The sequence below is a fragment of the Stegostoma tigrinum genome, chromosome 6, assembly GCF_030684315.1.
Source record: "Stegostoma tigrinum isolate sSteTig4 chromosome 6, sSteTig4.hap1, whole genome shotgun sequence".
Taxonomy (NCBI): Eukaryota; Metazoa; Chordata; class Chondrichthyes; order Orectolobiformes; family Stegostomatidae; genus Stegostoma; species Stegostoma tigrinum.
In genome coordinates this window covers 65,658,627-65,680,262 of record NC_081359.1, presented here as the reverse complement: position 1 = coordinate 65,680,262, position 21,636 = coordinate 65,658,627, and the positions used below count along the sequence as shown (strand labels likewise).

Below are 21,636 nucleotides of genomic sequence, written 5' to 3'. Positions count from 1 at the left end.
GCAGTCTCCACATTCGCCAGGCCGACCGAGAGAGTCTGGGAGAACAAAAAGCTGATTACGAACACCAAGATTGCAGTCTACAGGGCGTGCATCCTCAGCACATTGCTTTACGGCAGCGAGACCTGGAGCCTCTACTCCAGACAAGAGCAGCATCTCAACGCTTTCCACCTTCGCAGCCTGAGACGCATTCTGGACATCAAGTGGACTGACCGAGTCACCAACACTGAAGTCCTCACCCGTGCCCAGGTACCCAGCCTCTTCACCCTACACCAACAACGCCGCCTCCGCTGGTTGGGTCACGTACATCGTATGCCGGACGGGAGGATCCCGAAAGATGTACTGTACGGGGAATTGGACATCGGCAAGACAGCACGAGGATGACCTCATCTCTGTTTCAACGACGTCTGCAAAAGGGACATGAAGTCAATGGACCTGGACGTTGAGAGATGGGAAGATGTCGCAAAAGATCGTTCACGCTGGAGATGGGAACTACGCAGAGGGCTGAAGCGAGGAAAGAAGAAACTGAGGCTTGCCACTGAGGAAAAGCAAGCTCGACGGAAAGAAAGCAACACGGAAACACTGGAGGAGAGTGTCTTCAACTGCAGTCACTGCAACCGAGACTGTCACTCCCGTGTGGGCCTGTACAGGCACAAACTCCCGTGTGGGCCTGTACAGGCACAAGAGACGCTGCGCTATCAGCAGGTGAACCAAAACTCTTCAGGCGCAGATCCATGGCCTCTTGAGACTGACTGATGCCACACACACTACAGTCATATCAACAGAACAATCACAAAAATCATGTGCAAGCCTCATGAATGACTCTCTTTAAAATTTAGGATACAATCCAGGGACTACATGTAAATTATCAAATTTCCTTTTCTATATTCAGAATGGCACAAATTTGTAAAAGCAAAGAGGGCAATCAGTAGAGTACTTACCCTGCCAGACTTATTATCATAATAATGCAGCTATTTCTTGAGGATTTTCCCTGTCTGGTTGATGCTTTTTAACTACAAAGCACACAAAAATTCCCATTAAGAGTTTCTGTTTCACAGGATGATTCAGGCTAATCCTCATCCATCAACCTGCTCAGAAAACTCATGTTTTAACAACTGTGGTAAACTGTACCATGTAGCCAAGATAATCTACAACAATAAGGAACACATAATTTTCTTCCTGCCCACTGCACAAACCCCTGCCATCAAAAGTCAACTTACCCTCTTGTTCAAGGTATTAAAAGGATTCTTCACAAAAATCCAGAATCTGCATCCTCCTTGGGCTAATTTTTGACTAAAATTTGTCCAGTTTGAAAAAGAAGGATGAAAAACATTAACCAGTAAGAGTGGTCAGCTGGGTGGGGGTATAAAAGAACCAAAATTAGAGGGCTGCTAATATTATGCAGGGTTGGAATAAATGGCAGGAAGAGAGGTAAGACGGGAAATGGAGGAATGTGACATCAAAGATGAGAATTTTTGAAGCAGATAGTGTTTAACTAGGAGTCTGTTTTGGTCAGCAACCACAGGGTAAATGGATGTACCGGATTTGTCACAATGAAGAACAAAGGTAGTTCAAGATTGAGGTAAATAAAACTAGAAATCCAAAGTAACATCAGATGCAGGGGGTGAGGGCATAACAAAATACATATTTTTCAATATGGCACGTGATGTCAATGAAGTGTCTGGCAGGACACCTGTATCAGTAACGGATCAAAGGTTTATACTGCAGAGTTTTACAACAGATCTAAGGCTATTGGTTTAGCTTTTGGTTTTGGTTCCAAAGGGTGAACAATTTTTTCCTGGCAAGAGGATGAAGATTTTCAGTTCATTTTAGGGGAAATCAGTCACCCTATCAGAAGTGATTTTATGACATGGAGGTTCCAAGATGAGGGAGTTCTTCAAGCTGTTAGAACCAAAAAGGTTTATGCCATCAGAATAGTGAAACGCTCATATCATCAGACTCAGAAAGTAATCATAAACCAACATAGCAGTTCAAGGGAAAAAAGCAGGATTATGTCAGTTAAGTAAACAATAAAACTCAAGTTTGAGTGATATTTCTCTAGATTTGAGTGTCTGTGGCGGAATAGCATTGAGAAACAGGTTGTTTATTTCGCTGTTTGTTTTAAGATTTTTCTGTTTCATAGATAGCTTTGTTTTGTTCTTCCCCATCCACACCCCCCCCACCGAGTAATAAAAACTCGGTTGTTAAAGATCAGCTACTACCTCATATCAATATGCTTCAGTAACTAATCACCATGGTAATTAATTGCAATAACTGAAGACATTATTTATCAAGATAACAAAGTGTGTAGCTGGATGAACACAGCAGGCCAAGCAGCATCTCAGGAGCACAAAAGCTGACATTTCGGGCCTACACCCTTCATCAGAGAGGGGAATGGGGAGAGGGTTCTGAAATAAATAGGGAGAGACAGGGAGGCGGACTGAAGATGGATAGAGGAGAAGATAGGTGGAGAGGAGAGAATAGGTGGGGTGGTGGGGAGGGGATAGGTCAGTCCGGGGAGGACAGACAGGTCAAGGAGGCGGGATGAGGTTGGTAGGTGGGAAATGGAGGTGCGGCTTAAGGTGGGCGGAGGGGATAGGTGAGAGGAAGAACAGGTTCGGGAGGCGGGGATGAGCTGGGCTGGTTTTGTGATGCTGTGGGGGGGGGGGGATGAGCTGGGTTGGTTTTGGGAAGCAGTTGCGGGGGGAGGGGAGGAGCTGGGTTGGTTTTGGGATGCAGTGGGGGAGGGGGAGATTTTGAAGCTTGTGAAGTCCACATTGATACCATTGGGCTGCAGGGTTCCCAAGCGGAATAGGAGTTGCTGTTCCTGCAACCTTCGGGTGGCATCATTGTGGCACTGCAGGAGGCCCATGATGGACATGTCGTCTAAGGAATGGGAGGGGGAGTTAAAATGGTTCGCAACTGGAAGGTGTAGTTGTTCATTGCGAACCGAGTGGAGGTGTTCATCCAGCTCCACACTTTGTTATCTTGGATTCTCCAGCATCTGCAGTTCCCATTAACTCTGATCACTTTATTTATCAAGTCAGGTTTTTATTCCAGTCTTACCACCAGCTAGGATTTTAATACCTATTTTCATTGTTTTCAGGATCAGCTTTTCCAGGGAATAAAAAATATCAAAAGCCTCAATGAAACTCAAGCATATCTTTTCTCATCAAGGTAGAGCATATTTTGCCCAGAAAAAAAACAAGAACAAATCAAACATAGCGCACTCAATCATCAACAAAGTAGTGCAAGGTACTGCAAAAGTGCTGTATTATCCAGCGCATTTACTAATTACCTGCTCTATTACAGTTTGCATTTTGCTCATCACTCGCTTCCAAACCTCATTACTGCTTTGATTAAACAAGGAAAAAGAAGCTGAATTCTGGAGCTGAGGCAAAAACACCCATCCTTTGAATTAAGACAACATTTAACCAATTATGCCCTCAACATGACCTGGTACAATAAGTCCATGGAATCAGGGTAACTTAACAGGCTGAAAGCATAATCAACATAAAGCAATAGGTTTAGAGAGCTCAAATGTCAGCTCAGGGCAGTTTCCTAAATCCAATGCCTTCAATTGTTTCAATGACATTCCATTCAAAGATGTAACAGGAGATGATTTCACCATTTTCAATTCCATTTGTAAGACTGCAGAAAATCAGCTTTCTGCAGACAGCAAAATTCACTTCAGCTGATAATATTTGCAGCATTCAAATTTCAGGTAGTGATGATTTCTAACAGGGAAGTCCAACCATCTTCCAATGGCATTCAATTATCATTGTGAAATCTTTCACCATCAACCACCAAAAGGTCATAATTAGCCTGAAGTTTAACTGGACTACCATGCTAAACCTTGTGACAAGAAGCAAGTCTGAAGTTCAGTAATGTGTGGCAGCTACTGATCTCCTGATATCCTAACATATTTCTATCATTTCAGACACAAAATCAACTTCAACAACACTCAAGTAGCTTGAACACCAATTAACCTGCTTGGTTGGCACCCTATCCATTAGCTAAACATTCATGTCCTCCACCAATGACATATAGCAGCTAATCACATGTAACATTTACACAATACACTGCAGCAATTCTTCTTCGACACCACTTGTCAAAGCCGCTACATTGAGAAGAACAAAGGCAAAGTTCTTGGGAACGCAAGTACCCTTACGTTCCTTTCGGAGTCTCAAGACTTCCCAATTCAGAAATTTATCGCCATTTGGTCAATGTCATTGGATCAATAATCTGGAATTTTAAACTGAACAGGACAGTATACCTACACCCCACAGACTGGACTTGTTCAAGAAGCCAACTTTCCAGCACCATGTCAAAAACAATTAGGGTCAAGTAAAAATATTGCCTGTGTCATGATATCTAAATACTATGTAAATAAAAAACTATGGACTGAAGAAAGAATAGATAAAATATGAGAAAAAGAAACTGCACAATTTGAAAGCAACATTGTAGGAAGTTTAAAATACTGTTATTATAGATATCTCGAACAGGAAAATGATGCTCAATGTGGCACAAGCCATAAAAAAGAATCATTACGCTAGGATTAGTTTTAAAAATGGCTTTCTGACAAACGCACTTTCAGTTTTATAAAGTTGCTGATCAGTTACAAGTGAGTGAAATCCTATTGAGGGGCTTGGCCATTATCAGGCAACAGACCTCTCCCAGTTTGTCTCTCACTAGACAGTGCACAAATTCACTCAGCCACTGCTAAAGTCAAATACTGAAGCCCAGCATTAAAACAGCCATAATGCTGCTTTATAAAAATCAACCTTGCTTCAAGAGTGGCAAAAACCCTCCTAACTAAATGAAGTGTCATAATTAAAAGATACATATGAAATTAAAAGCCTTACATCACTGAAATGGAACAAAGCACTGCAAATTGTTAAATACTGCATTTTACAGGGTCATGAAAAAAATTTAAGGAGTTTTTTCAACGAAACTCTCTAATAAGGCATATGCCCATAAAAGTTACAAAATAATGCTGCCTTAATAATATTGGGCATATTCAATGTTGACTGTGATTCAGCAGTACCAGTTGTTCAACTCTCTTATGAAACAATAGTCAATAATTACACTTTAAATTTCAATGGAGTGATAATAACCAAAAGTAGATCATACCCATTTTGTTATTCAGCTCCACGATTGTGCTTTGTAAAATATTCTCTTCATTGGATGTTTTCTGCATCAACTCCTGCATTGAATTCAAGAAAACAAAGGTCACCTCCATCTTTGGGTGTTTCACATTTCAGTATTATTTACATAATGAAACTCCTTGAAACAGAAAACAAAATACCAGTATCCTTTCCAAATCAACAGCAAGGATCCAACCAGTGTTCTCTTGAAAATAAATAAACTGCTTATGTTGTTTCCAAATATGAAAAATTAAATCTTATCATTGACATTTAGACCAATAGATGAGCTGAAGATAGACTGACTGCAAGTCATTGTTAGTTTAACTTCTTAATCCAGTATAGCTCTTAAACATATGCATTTATTTACAAACGTATTTGTAAAAATTTTGTCTGATCATTACAAGCAATTTCTTCCTGTCTTATCCAATGCTCACAGTAAAGATTCGTCGTCAAAGTCTCTCTACAAGGTGCATCTTTCATCTTTGGAGGGATTAAATTCTTTCACACATTTAACTGTGATACGCAAACATAAAATGGTGGTGAGGGGTGGTAGGAGACTTAGCACTAGCATAAAAACTCTCAGAACAATGCAAACTGACATTGAGCCACTAAAGACTTTTGAGTCTAAACTGAATCATTGAAGACCTGTTAAATTTCTTTCATCTTAAAGTTTTAATAAAGAATAAATAAAACTTTAGAAAGATCATAAAAAACATGAGCTTTCATTTCAAATCAATTTGGCTCTTGCACAGAGAGATGGTTTCTCAAAGTAACATTCAAAGCAGGTATTTCAAACTACAAAATTGATGCATAGAAAATAAATTAGACGATATTGAGAAATTAAACAAATGACACCTGCTTGCATCATGGTCTTCGGTATTTTATAGATGTCCAAGTGCAAGATACCCTGGGACGTCAGAGAATACATGATATGCTCACTTCCAGTTCTCAGTGAGATATTTAAAAAAGATTCAACAGTTCCTGGAAGCTCAGCTTGAACACAGATTCACAGGAAATAGAAATACAAAAAATTTAAAACTATTTAGCCCACAATACGCCATTCTGGTCCCTCAGTTATATATTTTAGTCTCATTTAATAAATTTACAATTTTTAGTAAACAGCTACCTTCAATTTTTGAAGTTCCTCTTTAAACTTTGATAGCTCAGACTCTTTCTCATTCAGCTGGCACTTTAACTGTTCCTCTTTTGCTTCTGTTGTTTCTTTTTCAGTTCTTTCATTCTGTTCTTGCTTTTCTGTCTTCATGTTCTCAAGCTTCTCTGAAACATTTTGAACCTGAACAAGCAGATCTTCATTTTCCTGAGTGATTTTTTCACTTAGGTTCTGCAACTCTAACAAATCCCTTTGCAATCCTTCCTTATCAAACAGCGCTTCATCTAGATTCTTCTGCAAAAGGGTTTTCTCTTTTTTAAGATCATCTATCAAAGAACTGAACTCAGCTTGTTGATCTCTATTTACATTAGATTGCAATTCCAATTGTTGATGCAATTGTAGTAAATGCTCATCGCACAGTAATGTCACAGACTGCTTTTCCTCCCTGTATTTTGACATTGATTCTTTCAGTAATTGCACTGCCTCAAATATATCTAATTCAGGAGCATCATTTGTAAAACTGAAGATTTCCTGTTCAAGAATACCATTTATTGCAAGTCTAACATCACAAATCTTCTGTTTTTCAATTCCCTCTGATAGTTGGAGATTGTCTCTTTCCTGAGTCAGAATTTGTAACTGTTTACTAAGATCTTGAAGTTTTTCTTCATTTGCTCCCAAATTTTCATTTTGTAAACTGGTCATTGCCATTTCTTCTTGTAAAGCTTCCTTTTCTTTTTCTAATTTTGCAATAAAGCTTTCCAGATTTTTTGTTTGAGTGTCTAAGTGTTCTTTCTCAGTCATAACAGCACCAAGTCTGCTTTCCATGTCACTTAGTTGTTGACAAGTAGACTCCTTCTCTGAAACTGCAGTTAGTAATTGATGTGTAATTTCATCCAATCTTTGCTTCAATTCACATTTGTCCTTATCAAGCACTTGTATTTGCTGCTCAAGTTCTGCACATTTACCTTCCTCCATCACTAGAGATTGTTTCAGACTATGTATTGACCCTTCACAGTCATTCATTGCTGTGGCCAGTTCCCCTTTCTCTTCGATTAGAGTGCTCACTTGTTCTTGTAAGTCATTTAAATTTACCTCCTTTTTCTGCATTGATGACATCAATTCTTGATTCATCTCTTGTAAATTGTTGACAGTTTGCTTCAGTTCTTTAGCCTCCTCAACTTCAGACTGCAGCCTGTTGATGGTTTCCAGAAGAGAGTCTTTCTCATTAAAAATTTTTCGGAGTTTCTGCTGCAGGTCATGAATTTCATCAGATTGTTGCTGCTTCATAACTTCAAACTCATAACTGATCTTCGAAGCAGATTCTCCTAATTCAGTCTGTAACATTTCCATGGTTTTACGCAAGTTTTCATACTGACCCAATGTCTCTTCTTTCTCCTTCAATAATGTATCGCATCGCATCTTCAGGTTATCTATTTCAAGAAGAGACTGCAATTTCTCTTTCTCAGCAGCGACATTTAAAGTTTGCTCAAGTACTGAAATATCTTTTTTATTCTGTTCCGTCGTAACTTGCATTTCATAGGAATGCTGGGCCGCTGCCATTTCACAACGGTCATTAGCAGATCGAAGTTCACCTGTCAGCTTTGCAACCATATTCATATATTCTTCCTTGGATAACTGGAGTTCATTTATCTTAAATTCCCAGTCCTCTCGCTCATGGAAGAACTCCTCTTTTGTGTGATATAGTTCTAACTCTAGCTTTTCTTTTTCATTTTTCATATACAAAAGTTCATCATGTAACAGACTTCTTTGCAATTCCACCTTTTTCACATAGTTCTCAAGATGCTTCACCTGCTCAGTTAATTCAGCAGTTACTTCATTAGGGATGTCTTTTGGGACTTTGGTTTGCTCTTCTGTCATTTTTCTTAACTGTTCCTTCAGTTCATTCAACTGACATTCATAGTTGGTCCTATTAGTGATCTGTTCATTCTCAAGGCTCTTCTCTTTTATTGAAAGTTTTTCTGCTAAATCTTGCTCTAATTCCTTAAGTTCCTTCTCGTGTGTTTTAACTGAAGATTCCAACTGTCGCTTCAATGTTGTCACTTCCTCAAGATGGGAGATTTGCATAATTTCAAGCTCTTTCTGGAGATCGTTCATTTTACGTTCGTTTTGTGCAACAGCATCCTTATGATTTTCTTGCAGCTTTCTAATTTCTTCCTTCTGCTTCTCAACGCCAGCTTCTAACTGTCGTTTCAATTGTGATATCTGATCTTCATATGCAATTTTAACAGCATTTAATTCTTCTCCCAATCTTTTTGCTTCAGTTTGCTGAACTGAATAGATTTCAAGCTGCTGTTCAAGTTTTCCAATGTTGATACTGTGTTTTTGATTTGATACTTGAAGGGCATTTTCCAACCTGGTTACTTCTTCTGTGTGTTTAACTTGAACACCTTCCAATTCCACATTCAAAGCTTCAATTTTGCTTAAATATTGATTTTTTAATGACTTCATCTCCTCCTGGGATTCTATTTCTCTTGACAGCGCATCCTTAAAAGTAAGCAAAAGATAGATTACATTTACATCATGCACTTATGCTCTGTTCGTCTCAAAATGAAATTACAAAACAGTTTACAAATATAGATTGCGAAAATCGGCAAGACTAAAGAAAAAGCCATTTTAAAAAAATATTACAGGATAGCCACAATGATCCTCAAGGCTAGAGAATCTTAACAGATACAAGCTTCGCTACCTCAGTAGCAATTGTAAACTTCTGAATACAGTCAATCAGAAGCGTAGAAGTTTTGGTACTAAATGCAAATAAAATGCAACGTCTTTTTCCCTGAACGCAGAATAAATCTTCATGTTTCTGAATTTTTGAAGTTGGGATGTTTGCCCACAGATGTCCAGTCTGGAAGCTGCAGAATATGTTTTTCTGTATTCACTCTGGGACGTGAACATCATGGACTGGGTGCAGCATTTATTGCCCTTCGCCTAGTTTCCTTGAGAAGGTAGTGGTGAGCTGCATTTTTGAAATGCTACAGTCTATTTGCTGTAGATACACATCACAATATCATCAGGGAGGGAATTCCCGGATTTTGACCCAGTGACGCCAATACATCACAGTTCCTGCAAAGTCAGAATAGTGACGGGCCTGGAGGGAAACTTGTAGGTGATGATGTTCCCATGTATCATTGCCTTTATTTTCTAGACGAAAATGGTCATAGTTTGGAAAGTGGTCTCTAAGGCTAATACCTGCCGTGCATCTTGTAGCTGATGGACACCGGCTGAAGTTCAAACTTCCAACAGTTACATTTCTTGCAGTCCAGAACTCTCCACAGCCTTGGCAGGGTGGAGACTTATATTAAATACAAGAGATTATCTGTCTACTAACTTGGAAATCCTAGTTTAATACCTGGTTGTACGGCTAGACCATTTCACAACTGACCCATCTCCCCCAAGCCTAAGCACCCCATTATCACCCCACCTCATGGCCTAACTGAACTAGCACCCTACGAAACATGCAACAGCCCCTCAACTGTCTGACTGTCCCCTGGCCTGATTCATTATTTAGCCACCACCTAAATATGTAATACTGATAGTTTGAAGCATAAAGTGACCAGTAAATGAAAGGTAGGGGAATTGAAGAAAGGCGGGATAAGAGGATCGGGGACACTGACAAGGCAAGGTTCCCTGTACTGTATGCTTACAGGGATATTAAAAGCGGCAATTAAAATTTGGTCAAAAAAAAGATTATAGGGGAGGGGTGGGGAGGACCTTATGGAGCAAATACTGTTTTTGTTTTTAAAAAATTAAGACAGTCATTACCTTCAACTCTTGTTTATTTTTTTCTAGCTCCTTTCTCAGCAAAAGCGTACTTTGCTGAGCTTCTGCTTTTTCCAGAAGTACTGAATCCAGCCTGGTTGTCAGTTCCTGGTCAAAAAAGCAGAACAGTACAAGTTACATTAAGGAGTCAAATTAATTTTTAAAATGTTACAAAACTGCGATAAAAGTTCTTGAATTATTTTTGTATTCATGTGAACGGAAGTAATTTCCTCATCCATATACAAAGTTTGTACATAGTTACGTTACACTTCCAAAAAATATCAGCATATAACTCAAAAATTGGCTGTATTTCAATTTCATTATTCAAATTGTCTTCTATTCAAAATATCACAGCAATGCCCTCATCCCACGGACAAGTAAAAAACATATTTGAGTGTCATGCAAATAGTGACATTAAACTCATCCAACTATGATAGTGGGACAAATCTTGGACACCAATGTACAACTGAAAATGCATGGCAAGACACTGCTAAAATCTTGATATGCAGACCTGTGTGAAAGCTGTCTGGGAAATTCCCCAAGACCTTCTGCAAATGTCCCTGATGAGTCCTAAACTCTGGACAATTCTGCGTTACATAAATTGACAGTCACCCAGGAAACGTTAGATGGATTACAATCTAGCAGAATAGCTAGACAACCAAATAATTATCAACTTCCTCCACATTATTCCCAACACCTTGATTAATGCCCCAACACAATTTATCATCCCTGACTATCCCAGAACCTGGCTAATCTCCAAATATCACCTTGACCCGAATAATCCACCCTGACACGTACAACTGGATCATTCTATAACTGACCAATCTTCCCCCAAGCTTAAGCACCTAATTATTACCCCACCTCTTGACCTAACTGAACTACCACCTCACAGAACATGCAACAGTCATCCAACCTGACTACCGCTCATTCCTAACCAACCGCAGACCAGCCAACTACCCCCTCCTAGCTATCCAAATACTACCTCACCAGACCACACCACTCACTAGCTTAATTTTTTGTCTTCCTTCAAACAGGCATGACAACCTTACAGCCGAACTTCATGATCAGTACCCACAACCAGACCTGACTGTGCTTCCCAAACTGACTATCTACTTCATCTATTCAATAACATTCAAACTAGACCTTTGAACTTAGTATATAGCAAATGGTTCCATAAGAACAAAAGAGGGAATGTGCTGTGTCCTCTTCCCACCTCTGCTCTTGGGTTCTCCAAGTGATGCTGCTCTGTGTATTTCTTTGACAGCCAGGATCAGAAATTTCCAGGAACAAAATGCGCCGCAGTTCTGACTCAGAATTGTTTTGTTTTATTTTTAAAGCATGTAAAAAACATGATACAGAACATAGACAAATTTCCTCCCACGATATGATTGACTATTATTTCTCTTATGATCTATATATATTTTAAGCTCTTTCACTCAGTCTGTGGTAATCACAGGATATTACTACCTATTCATGCTCTTCTGGACTTGAGGAAAACACAACATAATGAGAAAAAGTCTGAACAGAAAAACTCAAGTAAAGATTGCAAATGAGTAAATACACATTATGATGAGACATTAAACAGTGAAGAAAGATTTCAGTCAAACATTCATTTCCACTATCAAATGGTGAAGACAAGTGATTTGGTGTAGTCCATTATTTCACAATCAATTACATAAGCGTCTACTCATTGCAAGCAAAACAATTTCCTACTCAACTATTGGAGATTTTCATGAAAAGTCTCAAAGAAAACAAAAAAAGTGTGGGCTTTGGGTGAATCTATGAACATAACTAAGTACTCTGTCTACCAGTGATGTCCCTCATCCTAATTAAAATTATATCATTCTGTTTGTGATCAGGCACCCAAGAAACTATTTGCACAATTGTGCACTCACTCTTTCTGTTATGCTAGTTTTCGTCAAGCAAAGTGATTAAGCACAGGCATGTTAACTATAAAAAGTGTTATAAAAATTACAAATGATGTAAACCTGCTTCATGGCTATTACCTGGATGACTTTATCATTAGAATCAACATCAGGTTTTGTTCTGAGCAGTTGAATTTCATTTTCCAGAGCTGAAATGACATTATATGTATAGAAACACTTTTAAAAAACAAATTGCTTGATTAAATCTAAATTTGCCAAAGCAAACTTGATAGTTAGGATGCACAAGTGAAATATAATTTTAATCTTTACATAATTTAGGAAATAAATAGCATATAATTGAGTTGGAGTACGACAGTGTGTCAGGTCAGGTTGTTTTTATAGATTTTAGAACATCCATGATTCAGTCAGATACTGTTAATGCATGTTACAACTAGTTAGTCACAGTAACTTATATTTATATTTGGTTTTTAATGCAGTGAAATGTCTCACAGTGCTTCAGAATAGTTATTAGAATAAAATGCACATAATTACAAAGAATGAGATATTAGGAGGGTTAACCAAAAGTATGATTAAACATAGGGTTCTATGCAAAGCCTTAAAGAAAATTGGTTCACTGATTCCATTTCTATGAAGTGTTTTGGGGCATTAAATATTAACGATTCTTTGTAAATGCAAGTGATTACAGCAGTTCAGTTTGAAAAATTGATATCCATGAACTACTTCTTTAACTTCCTGTCTTAATAGTAGAGTCATTGAACATGTTTGGGAATTGGGTAGCCAGTTGTCTAATGGAAGTGTGAGTCACCAATGTTTGGATTCTACTCACAGCAATCTAAACTTAAGAATCAGGTTTTTAAAGAGTGCAGCACTCAGAACGTTCTGAAAAAGGGTCACTGGACCCGAAACGTTAACACTTTTTTTCTCCACGGCTGCTGCCAGATCTGCTGAGATTTTCCTGCAACTGCTGTTTTTGTTCCTAATTATTTAACTGACCCCTCACTAATCCTCCCCAGATCCTGATCAATTTCTCCCTTTCTCCCCCAGGAAACCAACACAGCTGCCTCACTCAGGACCCAATCTGATCCCCATTTTCTCCCACTCCACACCTACCACACCTTTCCATCTCATGCCGTTGGCTTGTACTCGTTGGAATGTAAAAGAATGAGAAGCAACTTTATTGAAACAAGAAGATTCTTAGTGGTCTTGACAGGATAGATGCAGAAAGATTGTTTTTCCCTTGTGGGAGAGACCAGAACTAGAGGACATAATTGCAAGAGAGGCGATCATATATTTAAATCAGAGATGAGGGAATTTCTTCTCTCAGAGCGTTGTAAATCTGTGGAATTCCATATCACAGAGGGCTGTTAAGGTTGGATCATTAGGTATGCTCAAGGCCGAAATAAACAGATTTTTAATCAGTAAGGCAATCAAGATTATGGAGGGAAAAAGGCAGGGAAGTGGAGTTAAGGATTATCAGATCAGCCATGAGTGAACCGAATGGCAGAGCAGACTGTAAAGACTGAATAGTCTATTTCTGCTCCTATGTCTTATGGTCTAAATCTGGCCCATTATAATTATTTAAAACAAAAAGAGGTGCCAACAATGAATTCTGTTCAGAGATCTATTCAACATATACATTACCGGTGCATTTTGACTTTGTCTTCTGCAAAAGCACAACCTGTTTCTTCGCAAATTTTATAAGCTCTTCCTTTGGTAAGGTGTCCAGCTGTAAACACAATTAAATACAGCAGAATGGATTCAACATATTCCACTGTTAATTTAGAAGAGATTAAGATTTAGGAGCTCTTTAAAAACAAACTGAAAAAACTGGTGCACATTGTTATGAATGTGAGCATGCATACAATAGTTGTGTTTCAGACTGTCTTTTTAAATTTCAAGGAAAAATGCCAGAAAGGGATGTGTGACCCGTTGTTATTTCTGCCCAGTGATAAAGCAATGTGACCTGATTAACTTGGGGATGGTGCCAGGTCAAACATTGTTGAAAATCATATACCAAGTTTAACACCTGCAAACAAAAGGATGGCTGATCTGGCTTTGACATGGATAGGCATGCAAATTCTGAGACAGCTGTTCTTGTTTTATGCAGATGTACTGATTCACAGGAAATCTGAAAACAAGAACTATTGACAGACAGGGAAACCGCTGCAAAAAAATGCTGTTCTATGCTAGTTACCAGACAAAATGCTGGCAAAAACCTGTCTCCTTTGTGAAGATGATTAACCTGCAGAGCTTTAATATCACTCAAAAATTTACCATGATGAATTCAGGAGAAGCAATCATGTGAACAGACTTTGTTGCTCGAAGTTGGTTCAAAAATTCTCAGAACATTGAAGAACAGGATGTTTGTTGGTCACCAGGTATTACAACTTAAGAACTAAGGAGACAGTTTGATCCGTTTTCTTTAAGAGTGGAACTCTATGGAGTGTATGTTACATTTGATACATAACTGATACAAGTTTATCTGTCATGTTAAGACTCTACAAGAGGTTCTCTATTGCTTAGGTTATTAAGTGCCTATTATGTAATGTGCAATTAATGATTTAGTTTGCTTGTTATAGTACAAGTCTTAAAATTTGAAATCTTATGCAATTCTTTTAAATAGTTAACCGAGAATTTAAATCTTTTGTTTGATAAAAGCTATCAGTCTCTATAGGAATCACAAGTTAACATTTAAGATTTGTTTTCTTGCAAACCTTAGACTTTCCCGTTCCAGGAGCTGCTGGTGAAGGCACGCCATCCTGACCACTCTCCTGTTAAACGGAAACAAACAGAAGTTTTACAATTTTGAAGTATTTGCACTGTTTCAACCTAGTATTAATACACAGAATGACCAGGGCAATAACAATACAATGATGCACACATTATCTTGCATCTGTAAGAAATAATTAGAAAAGGCTGTAATTGGTTGAAATTCACTTAAAAAAAACACATTTTTAAAATTAACCCTGTAATGTAAATTTCCACCAATAAAAACATCATTCAGAAATAGTTACAGAATCTAATTTCTGTCCAGTGATCAGAGTTCCTATCTATGTACTGTGCCTCACCAAGAATATGTATTACAACAAAATAACAATACCTTTTACAACAAGGGCATTTAGAGTGCACAATATCAACACAATGTTAACTTAATGTTATTATAATTATGTAGTTTTTCTTTGAAGCTTTTCCTTACTTTACTGATGCTCTGTAACTATGAAGCTGGAAACAAATCATTTAAGCATTTCCATTTCACTGAGGTAATTCCAGGTCAATTCACATCCAAACAACTTGCTCTGATAATTTTGCTCACACTTTGATAGCTGTAAACTTTCATAACAGAGACAATCCACAGTATTCTGAAACGTTTAACATTCTAATTTGATTAACCTGCTTCATCCTAAAAAAATCAATTCACCCTATCTTCCAATGTTAAGAAATTCTTTAAAAATTTCCAAGATCCAGGTCCAAACCTTCATCAAGATCTAAATAGTTCTTCCTTAGGTCATCTATGTGCCAGGTTTTGTTGAAATCCATTCATTATATTTTTTTTAGATATATTGCTAAAGAGAAAGGTTGACAAAAAATTTACTTCCAGCCATCTTCACTGACACAGGTTCAGCCACCAGTCTGTTTCATAAATGGAAGTTTGATGAGTACACTAACATTCCGTTCATTGCAAATTAGGTACTATGCAAATTGATGTACTCGTGGGTCAGGAGTTCACAGTTGAGTAATATATACTTTTATACCACTTTTAAAATAGTGAGATGTCTGAAAACATGTCCTCCACGTCAGATGACCTATGTGGACTTCAGATTCCTGAAATTTTGGTTTTAAATGTCAATTTTGGTAAAGACAGAATGTGCACATCATTATTTTGCAAAATGAATTTCTTCTCTTGGATTTTTCAATGATTTATTCAGAAAGTCCAAAAAATGGTTATGACTTTCTGTGTATATCAGACACCTGAACAACAATAAATAAAACTTCAACATTTAAGAAGAGGCTCCATTTGCAATGTATTCTTTCTACTGTAAAACATATGTTTGAAATTCATTAAGAATAATGGCAAAAGTACTGGTAGTTTTGTCCTGTTGTGAGATCCCAAAACCTTATATAACCAGCTCAAATAAGCTTCCTGTTACCTTCTACTGCTGATGGTTCAATTCAGCCAAAATAAATTTAAATAACATGTTTTGCTTTCAGTACTGTTTTTGATTCAGTTTAGTAAAGAGGCCAAACATCTCAAGGCTATAAAATGCCTTCATAAACTCGTGCAAGAATTCAAGTACAACTAATAGTGGTTTCATCTGACAAAAACAAAATCTAATTATCGCCTGTACAGCGTCATTAGATTAATTAGGCAGCTTCAAAATGTACCTTGGCTGTAGATACAAGTTACTGCTGTTCTGCCCAGAACTTAACATAATGCAGTCTTTGAAAGATATGCTTAATTTTATAATGGAACCTATCTTAACAGATCTTTTAGATTAGAGTAGAGGTTAATAATTTAAAAGATTTGTATGAAGATATTACCGCAATTGTTTACCATATCTTTTATATTGTGTAAAAACTTCCAATTTTTGTCAACTTATCCAAAACAATAAATGACTGACGTTTCCATGACTGACACTACCATAACTCAGTTTATACACTTGTAAGCACTGTAGTATAAAATTCCATGCTGCACGGCAGCTCAATTAGTTACATACATTCACCTCTATTATCCCATTTTACGAGATGTTGTTCACTCTAAACAGCTTTGACGTACTTACAGGTTCAATAAATCATCTTTCCCTGCTCAGTGAGACAAAATATTGAAGGTGGTAGAAAAGAAGCTGTTGATTATCAGAACAATCCATCATGTACACTAATGTCCAGGGAAGAAAATCTACCAATCTTAGCTGTTCTGACATCTATATGACCTCCAGAGCCACAGCAATGTGGTTGACTCTCAACTGCTCTTTGAAGTGACCAGCAAGCCACTCAGTGATAATAATCACTAGAGTCTCAAAGAAGAAATGAAACTGGTCAGACTACCGACCTAGGTACCGGAAACAACAATAGCAGAAACAACCTTGTTGGTACTGTGGTGAGAGGTAATGAGAACTGCAGATGCTGGAGAATCCAAGATAATAAAGTGTGAAGCTGGATGAACACCAGCAGGCCAAGCAGCATCTCAGGAGCACAAAAGCTGATGTTTCGGGCCTAGACTCTGATGAAGGGTCTAGGCCCGAAACGTCAGCTTTTGTGCTCCTGAGATGCCGCTTGGCCTGCTGTGTTCATCCAGCTTCACACTTTATTATCTTATATTATATTGTTGGTATTGTGAAGTCTTCCTTACTAACCTCTGGTGACTAATGCCAAAATCAAAAGAGTGGATCTACAGACTGGTCAGGCAACAACCTAACCCAGTCATCTCCACAGAATCATACAATATCTCAGACACCATCACCATCCTGGACACGCCCTGCTCACCGACAGGACAGGTTCAACAGAGGGGGCAGCACTAAGCTACACTGTTGGGAGGAGTCCTCAGCACTGACTCCCGACCCCCATGATGTCAAACGGCATCAGGTCAAAGATGGTCAAGGACGCCTCTTGCTGACTGCCACGTTCCAACCTCCCTTGGCTGATGACAGTTGTGCTCATCAAGCTCCAGTTCAATGGAGAGTGCAGGAGCACATGCCAAGTGTAGCAAGAGAAATACCTAAAAAGGTGTCAACTTGGTGAAGCTACAAAACAAGACTACTTGCATGCCAACAGCATAAACAGCAAATGGTTCACAGAACTAAGTGATCTCACAACCAACAGGTCAGATCTAAGCTCTACAGTTGTGCCATAACGAGTCATGAATATGGGTGGACAATCAAACAACTCACTGGAGAGGGCAGCTCATGTCACATCAGGGCATTAAAAAAATGCTGAAGCATTTTGAACAATCTTCAACAAGAAACACTGATTTTCTCTCGTGGTCTTGAGCATCACAGGTGCCAGTCTTCAGACTTTGGACTCTGTGTTATCAAGAAACTGATGGAAGCACTGGATACTGGATAGGTGACCACATCCCATCAACAATACTGAAGATTTGTGCTCCAGAACTTGCAGCATCCATAGCCAAGCTGTTCCAGTATAGACGTAACATTGGCAATTAATTAACAATGTGGAAAATTGCCCGGGTATGTCCTGTACATAAAAAGCAGGTAAAATCCATCCCAGCCAATTACTACCCCATGAGTCTACTCTCAATCATCAGGAATGTGGTAGAAGGCATAGTCAAACAGTGCTACCATGAAGTGCTTGTTCAGCAAACAGCCGCTTACTGATAAAAACTGAAAGAACCGAAAGGATGCTGTAAATCAGGAACAAAAACAAAGTTGCTGGAAAAGCCCAGTAAGTCTGGCAGCATCTGTGAAGGAAAAAAACCAGAGTTAATGGTTCAGTCAGTGACCTGAACATTATCCCTGCTCACTGATGCGCAGTTTGGATTCCAACAGGGCCACTCAGCTCCTGGCTTCATCACAGCTTTGGTTCAAACATGAATAAAAGAGTGGAATTCTAGAGGTGGGGTGAGAGTCAGGTCTTCATATCAAGACCGTTTTTGACCAAATATGTCAGCAAGGAGCCTTAGCAATTGGGCAGGGTCTCTGCTGATCAGAGTCATTCCTGGCACCAAAACATGATCACAGCTGTCAGAGGTCAGTCATCTCAGCCTTAGGACGTTTCTGCAGGAGTTCTTCAGGCAGTGTCCTCAGCCCAACCTTCTTTAGCTGCTTTATCAATAACCTTCCTTCCATCTTAAAGGTCAGAAGTGGGAATGGTTGCTGATGACTGCGCAATGTTCAGCATCATTAATGATTTCTCAGATACTAAAGCAGTCTGTATCTAAATGCAAGGAAACTTAGATCATATCTAGACTTAGACTGAAAAGTGGCAAATGATGTTCATACCACAAATGCCAGGCAATGACCATTCCAATAAGAGACAATCTAACCACCAATCCTTGACATTCCACAGAGTTATGATGATTGAATCCCTGGTTGTCAACATCCTGAAAGTTATCATTGAGAGTGGAGGGACCTACATCAACTAGTGGTCGGGTTTCAGAAACAAATGAGACTGGAACTTGTTATATGCAGATAAAACTGACACAAAGGCAACGTGCTGAGGCTTTTATCTATCATTCAGTGGTGTAAAACTCTTAGATTTATCAACACTCTAGGTTTAGCAATAACAGCAGCTGAATACAAACTTTCAGTAATGGTTTGTGATAAGTGTCAGTTCTCACACTGGCCTATGTCAATAGGTTTGTGGTAGAACCGTCCTGCGTCAAATCCTGGCAACTCAACAATGTCAATGACACAGCATTGATGATGCAGGCATCAATATCAGAGGACGTTTGTAGAACACTTATTAGCAACCTGGCCTATTGGAATGTCACTTCCAGAATGCTGCCTTCACTTCAATTCAGAAATTCCACTGAGAAATAACATCAATTGTTTCAGTTGGAAGCAATCTGATGTCACCCTCATTAGGATCTTACCTATCACCCTCATCTCATGAATGCTGGCCAAAAAGTTTAAAAATGTGCGAACCCAAGAACAGGAATAATAGTCAATGGGAATTATCCCAGTATCACAATATTCTTTCCTAAGGAAATGACAAACGAGTGGCTACGTTGAAGTGCACACTATTACGTAGGCAAAGGTAATTAGCTAGGTTGCTGTGTGTCTCTCTGAACATAAGGCATCATGTAAATGTAAGTTGCTTTTTATTCTACAATGTTAAATGGCAAACTATAGATCAGATCACAGTAAGCACCAATAATAATGTGCATTATCAGTAGTACAAAATATATACTACAGGATCACCAAAGTTCCAGAACTGTGGAAATCATTGTTTATATTTCAGAAACACGTTCAACAATGCAAAATAAATGCTTATATGTAACGTCTCAGATGCAGCGTTTTCTGAATGGCCTAGGAAATATGAATTGAACAGGAAGTGATATACAGTCTGAACTACAGACGTGTATACAATGGATAATTTCATCTTCTGGTTTGTTTTGTTTTCGGAGGTACAACTATCTTGACAAATACCAGCAGAAAACACCTCGGATGCTACAAAAGACAGCGACACCATCCTATTTATTACAGTCTTCGATTACCGGAACCAAATGACATATCTGGTAGAGTGCATCGACCAGGATTCGCTCTGCAAATATCCGGCTTAATGCCGGTGTAGTGAATAAATAAAAGTAAATGCCTTCTAGCAATTACTTTGAAATGTCTATTACACTGCAGTTTTGGCAACTCGACTTAAATGGCGATAACAAAGTAGCTCCTGTGGGAGGTTTTGCCGCAGACCGGCAAATCATTGGATTAGTTTCTCAGTTTCTCCTCACTCACAGCCCTCACTGGATCATCATTTATGAAATAATTGAACGCTTGATTTTCCACCGCTCTCGGTAACTGTCATCCCAAAGCCATCGACATGGCTAACTCCTCGCTTCCCCTCACCTCCATGCTCGCGGTATTCCAGCCTTCTCCTCCTCCTCACCGTAAACAAATAAAATGCGTTAAAGCAAGCCGAAGTGCGAAGGCCACCTCCGGCCCACCCACCTCCTCTATCGCGACCACCCTCTTCCGGCTGACGTGCACAGCCGGAAGTGAGAGTTCCCATGGTAACGAGGCCTGCCTTCTGTGCGTGAGGGAGGAGGGGTGGGAGCGATCGAACAACACCTTATTACGCGGCACGAGTGCCATGTTGGTGTTGTCATCCGGTGTTCAGCGTCTCCGACAGAGGGGGCTCAATGAACTAATCCCTCCTGGACACGCTGGCATTGCACGGTTCACGCAGAACCGCACATGATGCTGAACTCGGATAGCTCATCGTCAGTTACTGTCTAACCTCTAGCGTGCGTTTTGTTTTAAATCAACCTGCTCAGAAATGTTTTTACACAGCCCGGAACAGGTAGGACTTGAACCCAGGCCTTCCAACTGGACAGTTTCAGGCCATGGCGCGTAGTATTGGTATTCCACTTTTCGAGTAGGAGAATTTCTGTTTTTTTTCCCTGTGTAGCCAAATCATGGTTGATACATGGAGATATACAGCGCAAAAATATTTTGGTTTAAGTCGTCAACCAGACAACCTAGGCTGATCTAGTTCCATTCACTAGCATTTGGCCCTTATCCGTTTCAACCTTTCCTATTCATATACCCATCCGATGCCTTTTAAATGTGGTACCCACCTCCTCTGACAGCTCATTCCATACCACACACCACTCTGTGTGTGAAAAAGTGCCTCTCAGGTCCCTTTAAATCTTTCCCCTATGCCCTTTAGTTTTGGACTCTCTTAAAGACCTTAACTCGAATTGAAATTTATTATTGCTGGAAAAAAGGCACATTTTGTCAAAACTTTTCATCCTGCCCTTGTCAGGACAATTTGCAAGAATACCAATTCTAGGGCAAAACCAACATTTATACTTCGTGAGAGGATAGTGCTGATTGTTTAGCAAACTGACTGTGATCAATAGAGGCATTACCATGAAGAATGTGCCCATAAAGTTGATTTGACTGTTAACTGCCAGATTTTGTTAAGCCATAAAGGTTAACTCTGATAGCCCTCAGAAATGGATCAGGTTAATTCATAAGACCCTACAGTGTTGGAGGTAGTATATTGGCATGGTTAGAGAATTGGCTCTTGACAGGAA

General features: G+C 39.1%; 1 protein-coding gene and 1 long non-coding RNA gene across 2 annotated transcripts in view; one reads left to right on the top strand and one right to left on the bottom strand.

The window, feature by feature from the left end:
• LOC125453187 (GRIP and coiled-coil domain-containing protein 2) overlaps positions 1 to 20,579 on the bottom strand; it is a 67,573-nt gene extending 46,994 nt beyond the window's left edge. Inside the window, exons 1-7 of the mRNA XM_048532416.2 lie at positions 20,444 to 20,579; positions 14,636 to 14,692; positions 13,563 to 13,647; positions 12,042 to 12,109; positions 10,039 to 10,143; positions 6,271 to 8,760; positions 5,131 to 5,203 (exon numbers count right to left, since the gene is read on the bottom strand). Coding sequence (XP_048388373.2) covers positions 5,131 to 5,203; positions 6,271 to 8,760; positions 10,039 to 10,143; positions 12,042 to 12,109; positions 13,563 to 13,647; positions 14,636 to 14,692; positions 20,444 to 20,449 — 2,884 coding nt within the window. The 5' untranslated portion in view covers positions 20,450 to 20,579. The remainder of the gene's footprint in view (positions 1 to 5,130; positions 5,204 to 6,270; positions 8,761 to 10,038; positions 10,144 to 12,041; positions 12,110 to 13,562; positions 13,648 to 14,635; positions 14,693 to 20,443) is intronic.
• A 92-nt stretch (positions 20,580 to 20,671) lies between these two features.
• Positions 20,672 to 21,636, top strand: part of LOC125453188 (uncharacterized) — a 37,492-nt gene continuing 36,527 nt past the window's right edge. The window contains exon 1 of the long non-coding RNA XR_007247718.2: positions 20,672 to 20,897. This is a non-coding gene — a long non-coding RNA (uncharacterized LOC125453188). The remainder of the gene's footprint in view (positions 20,898 to 21,636) is intronic.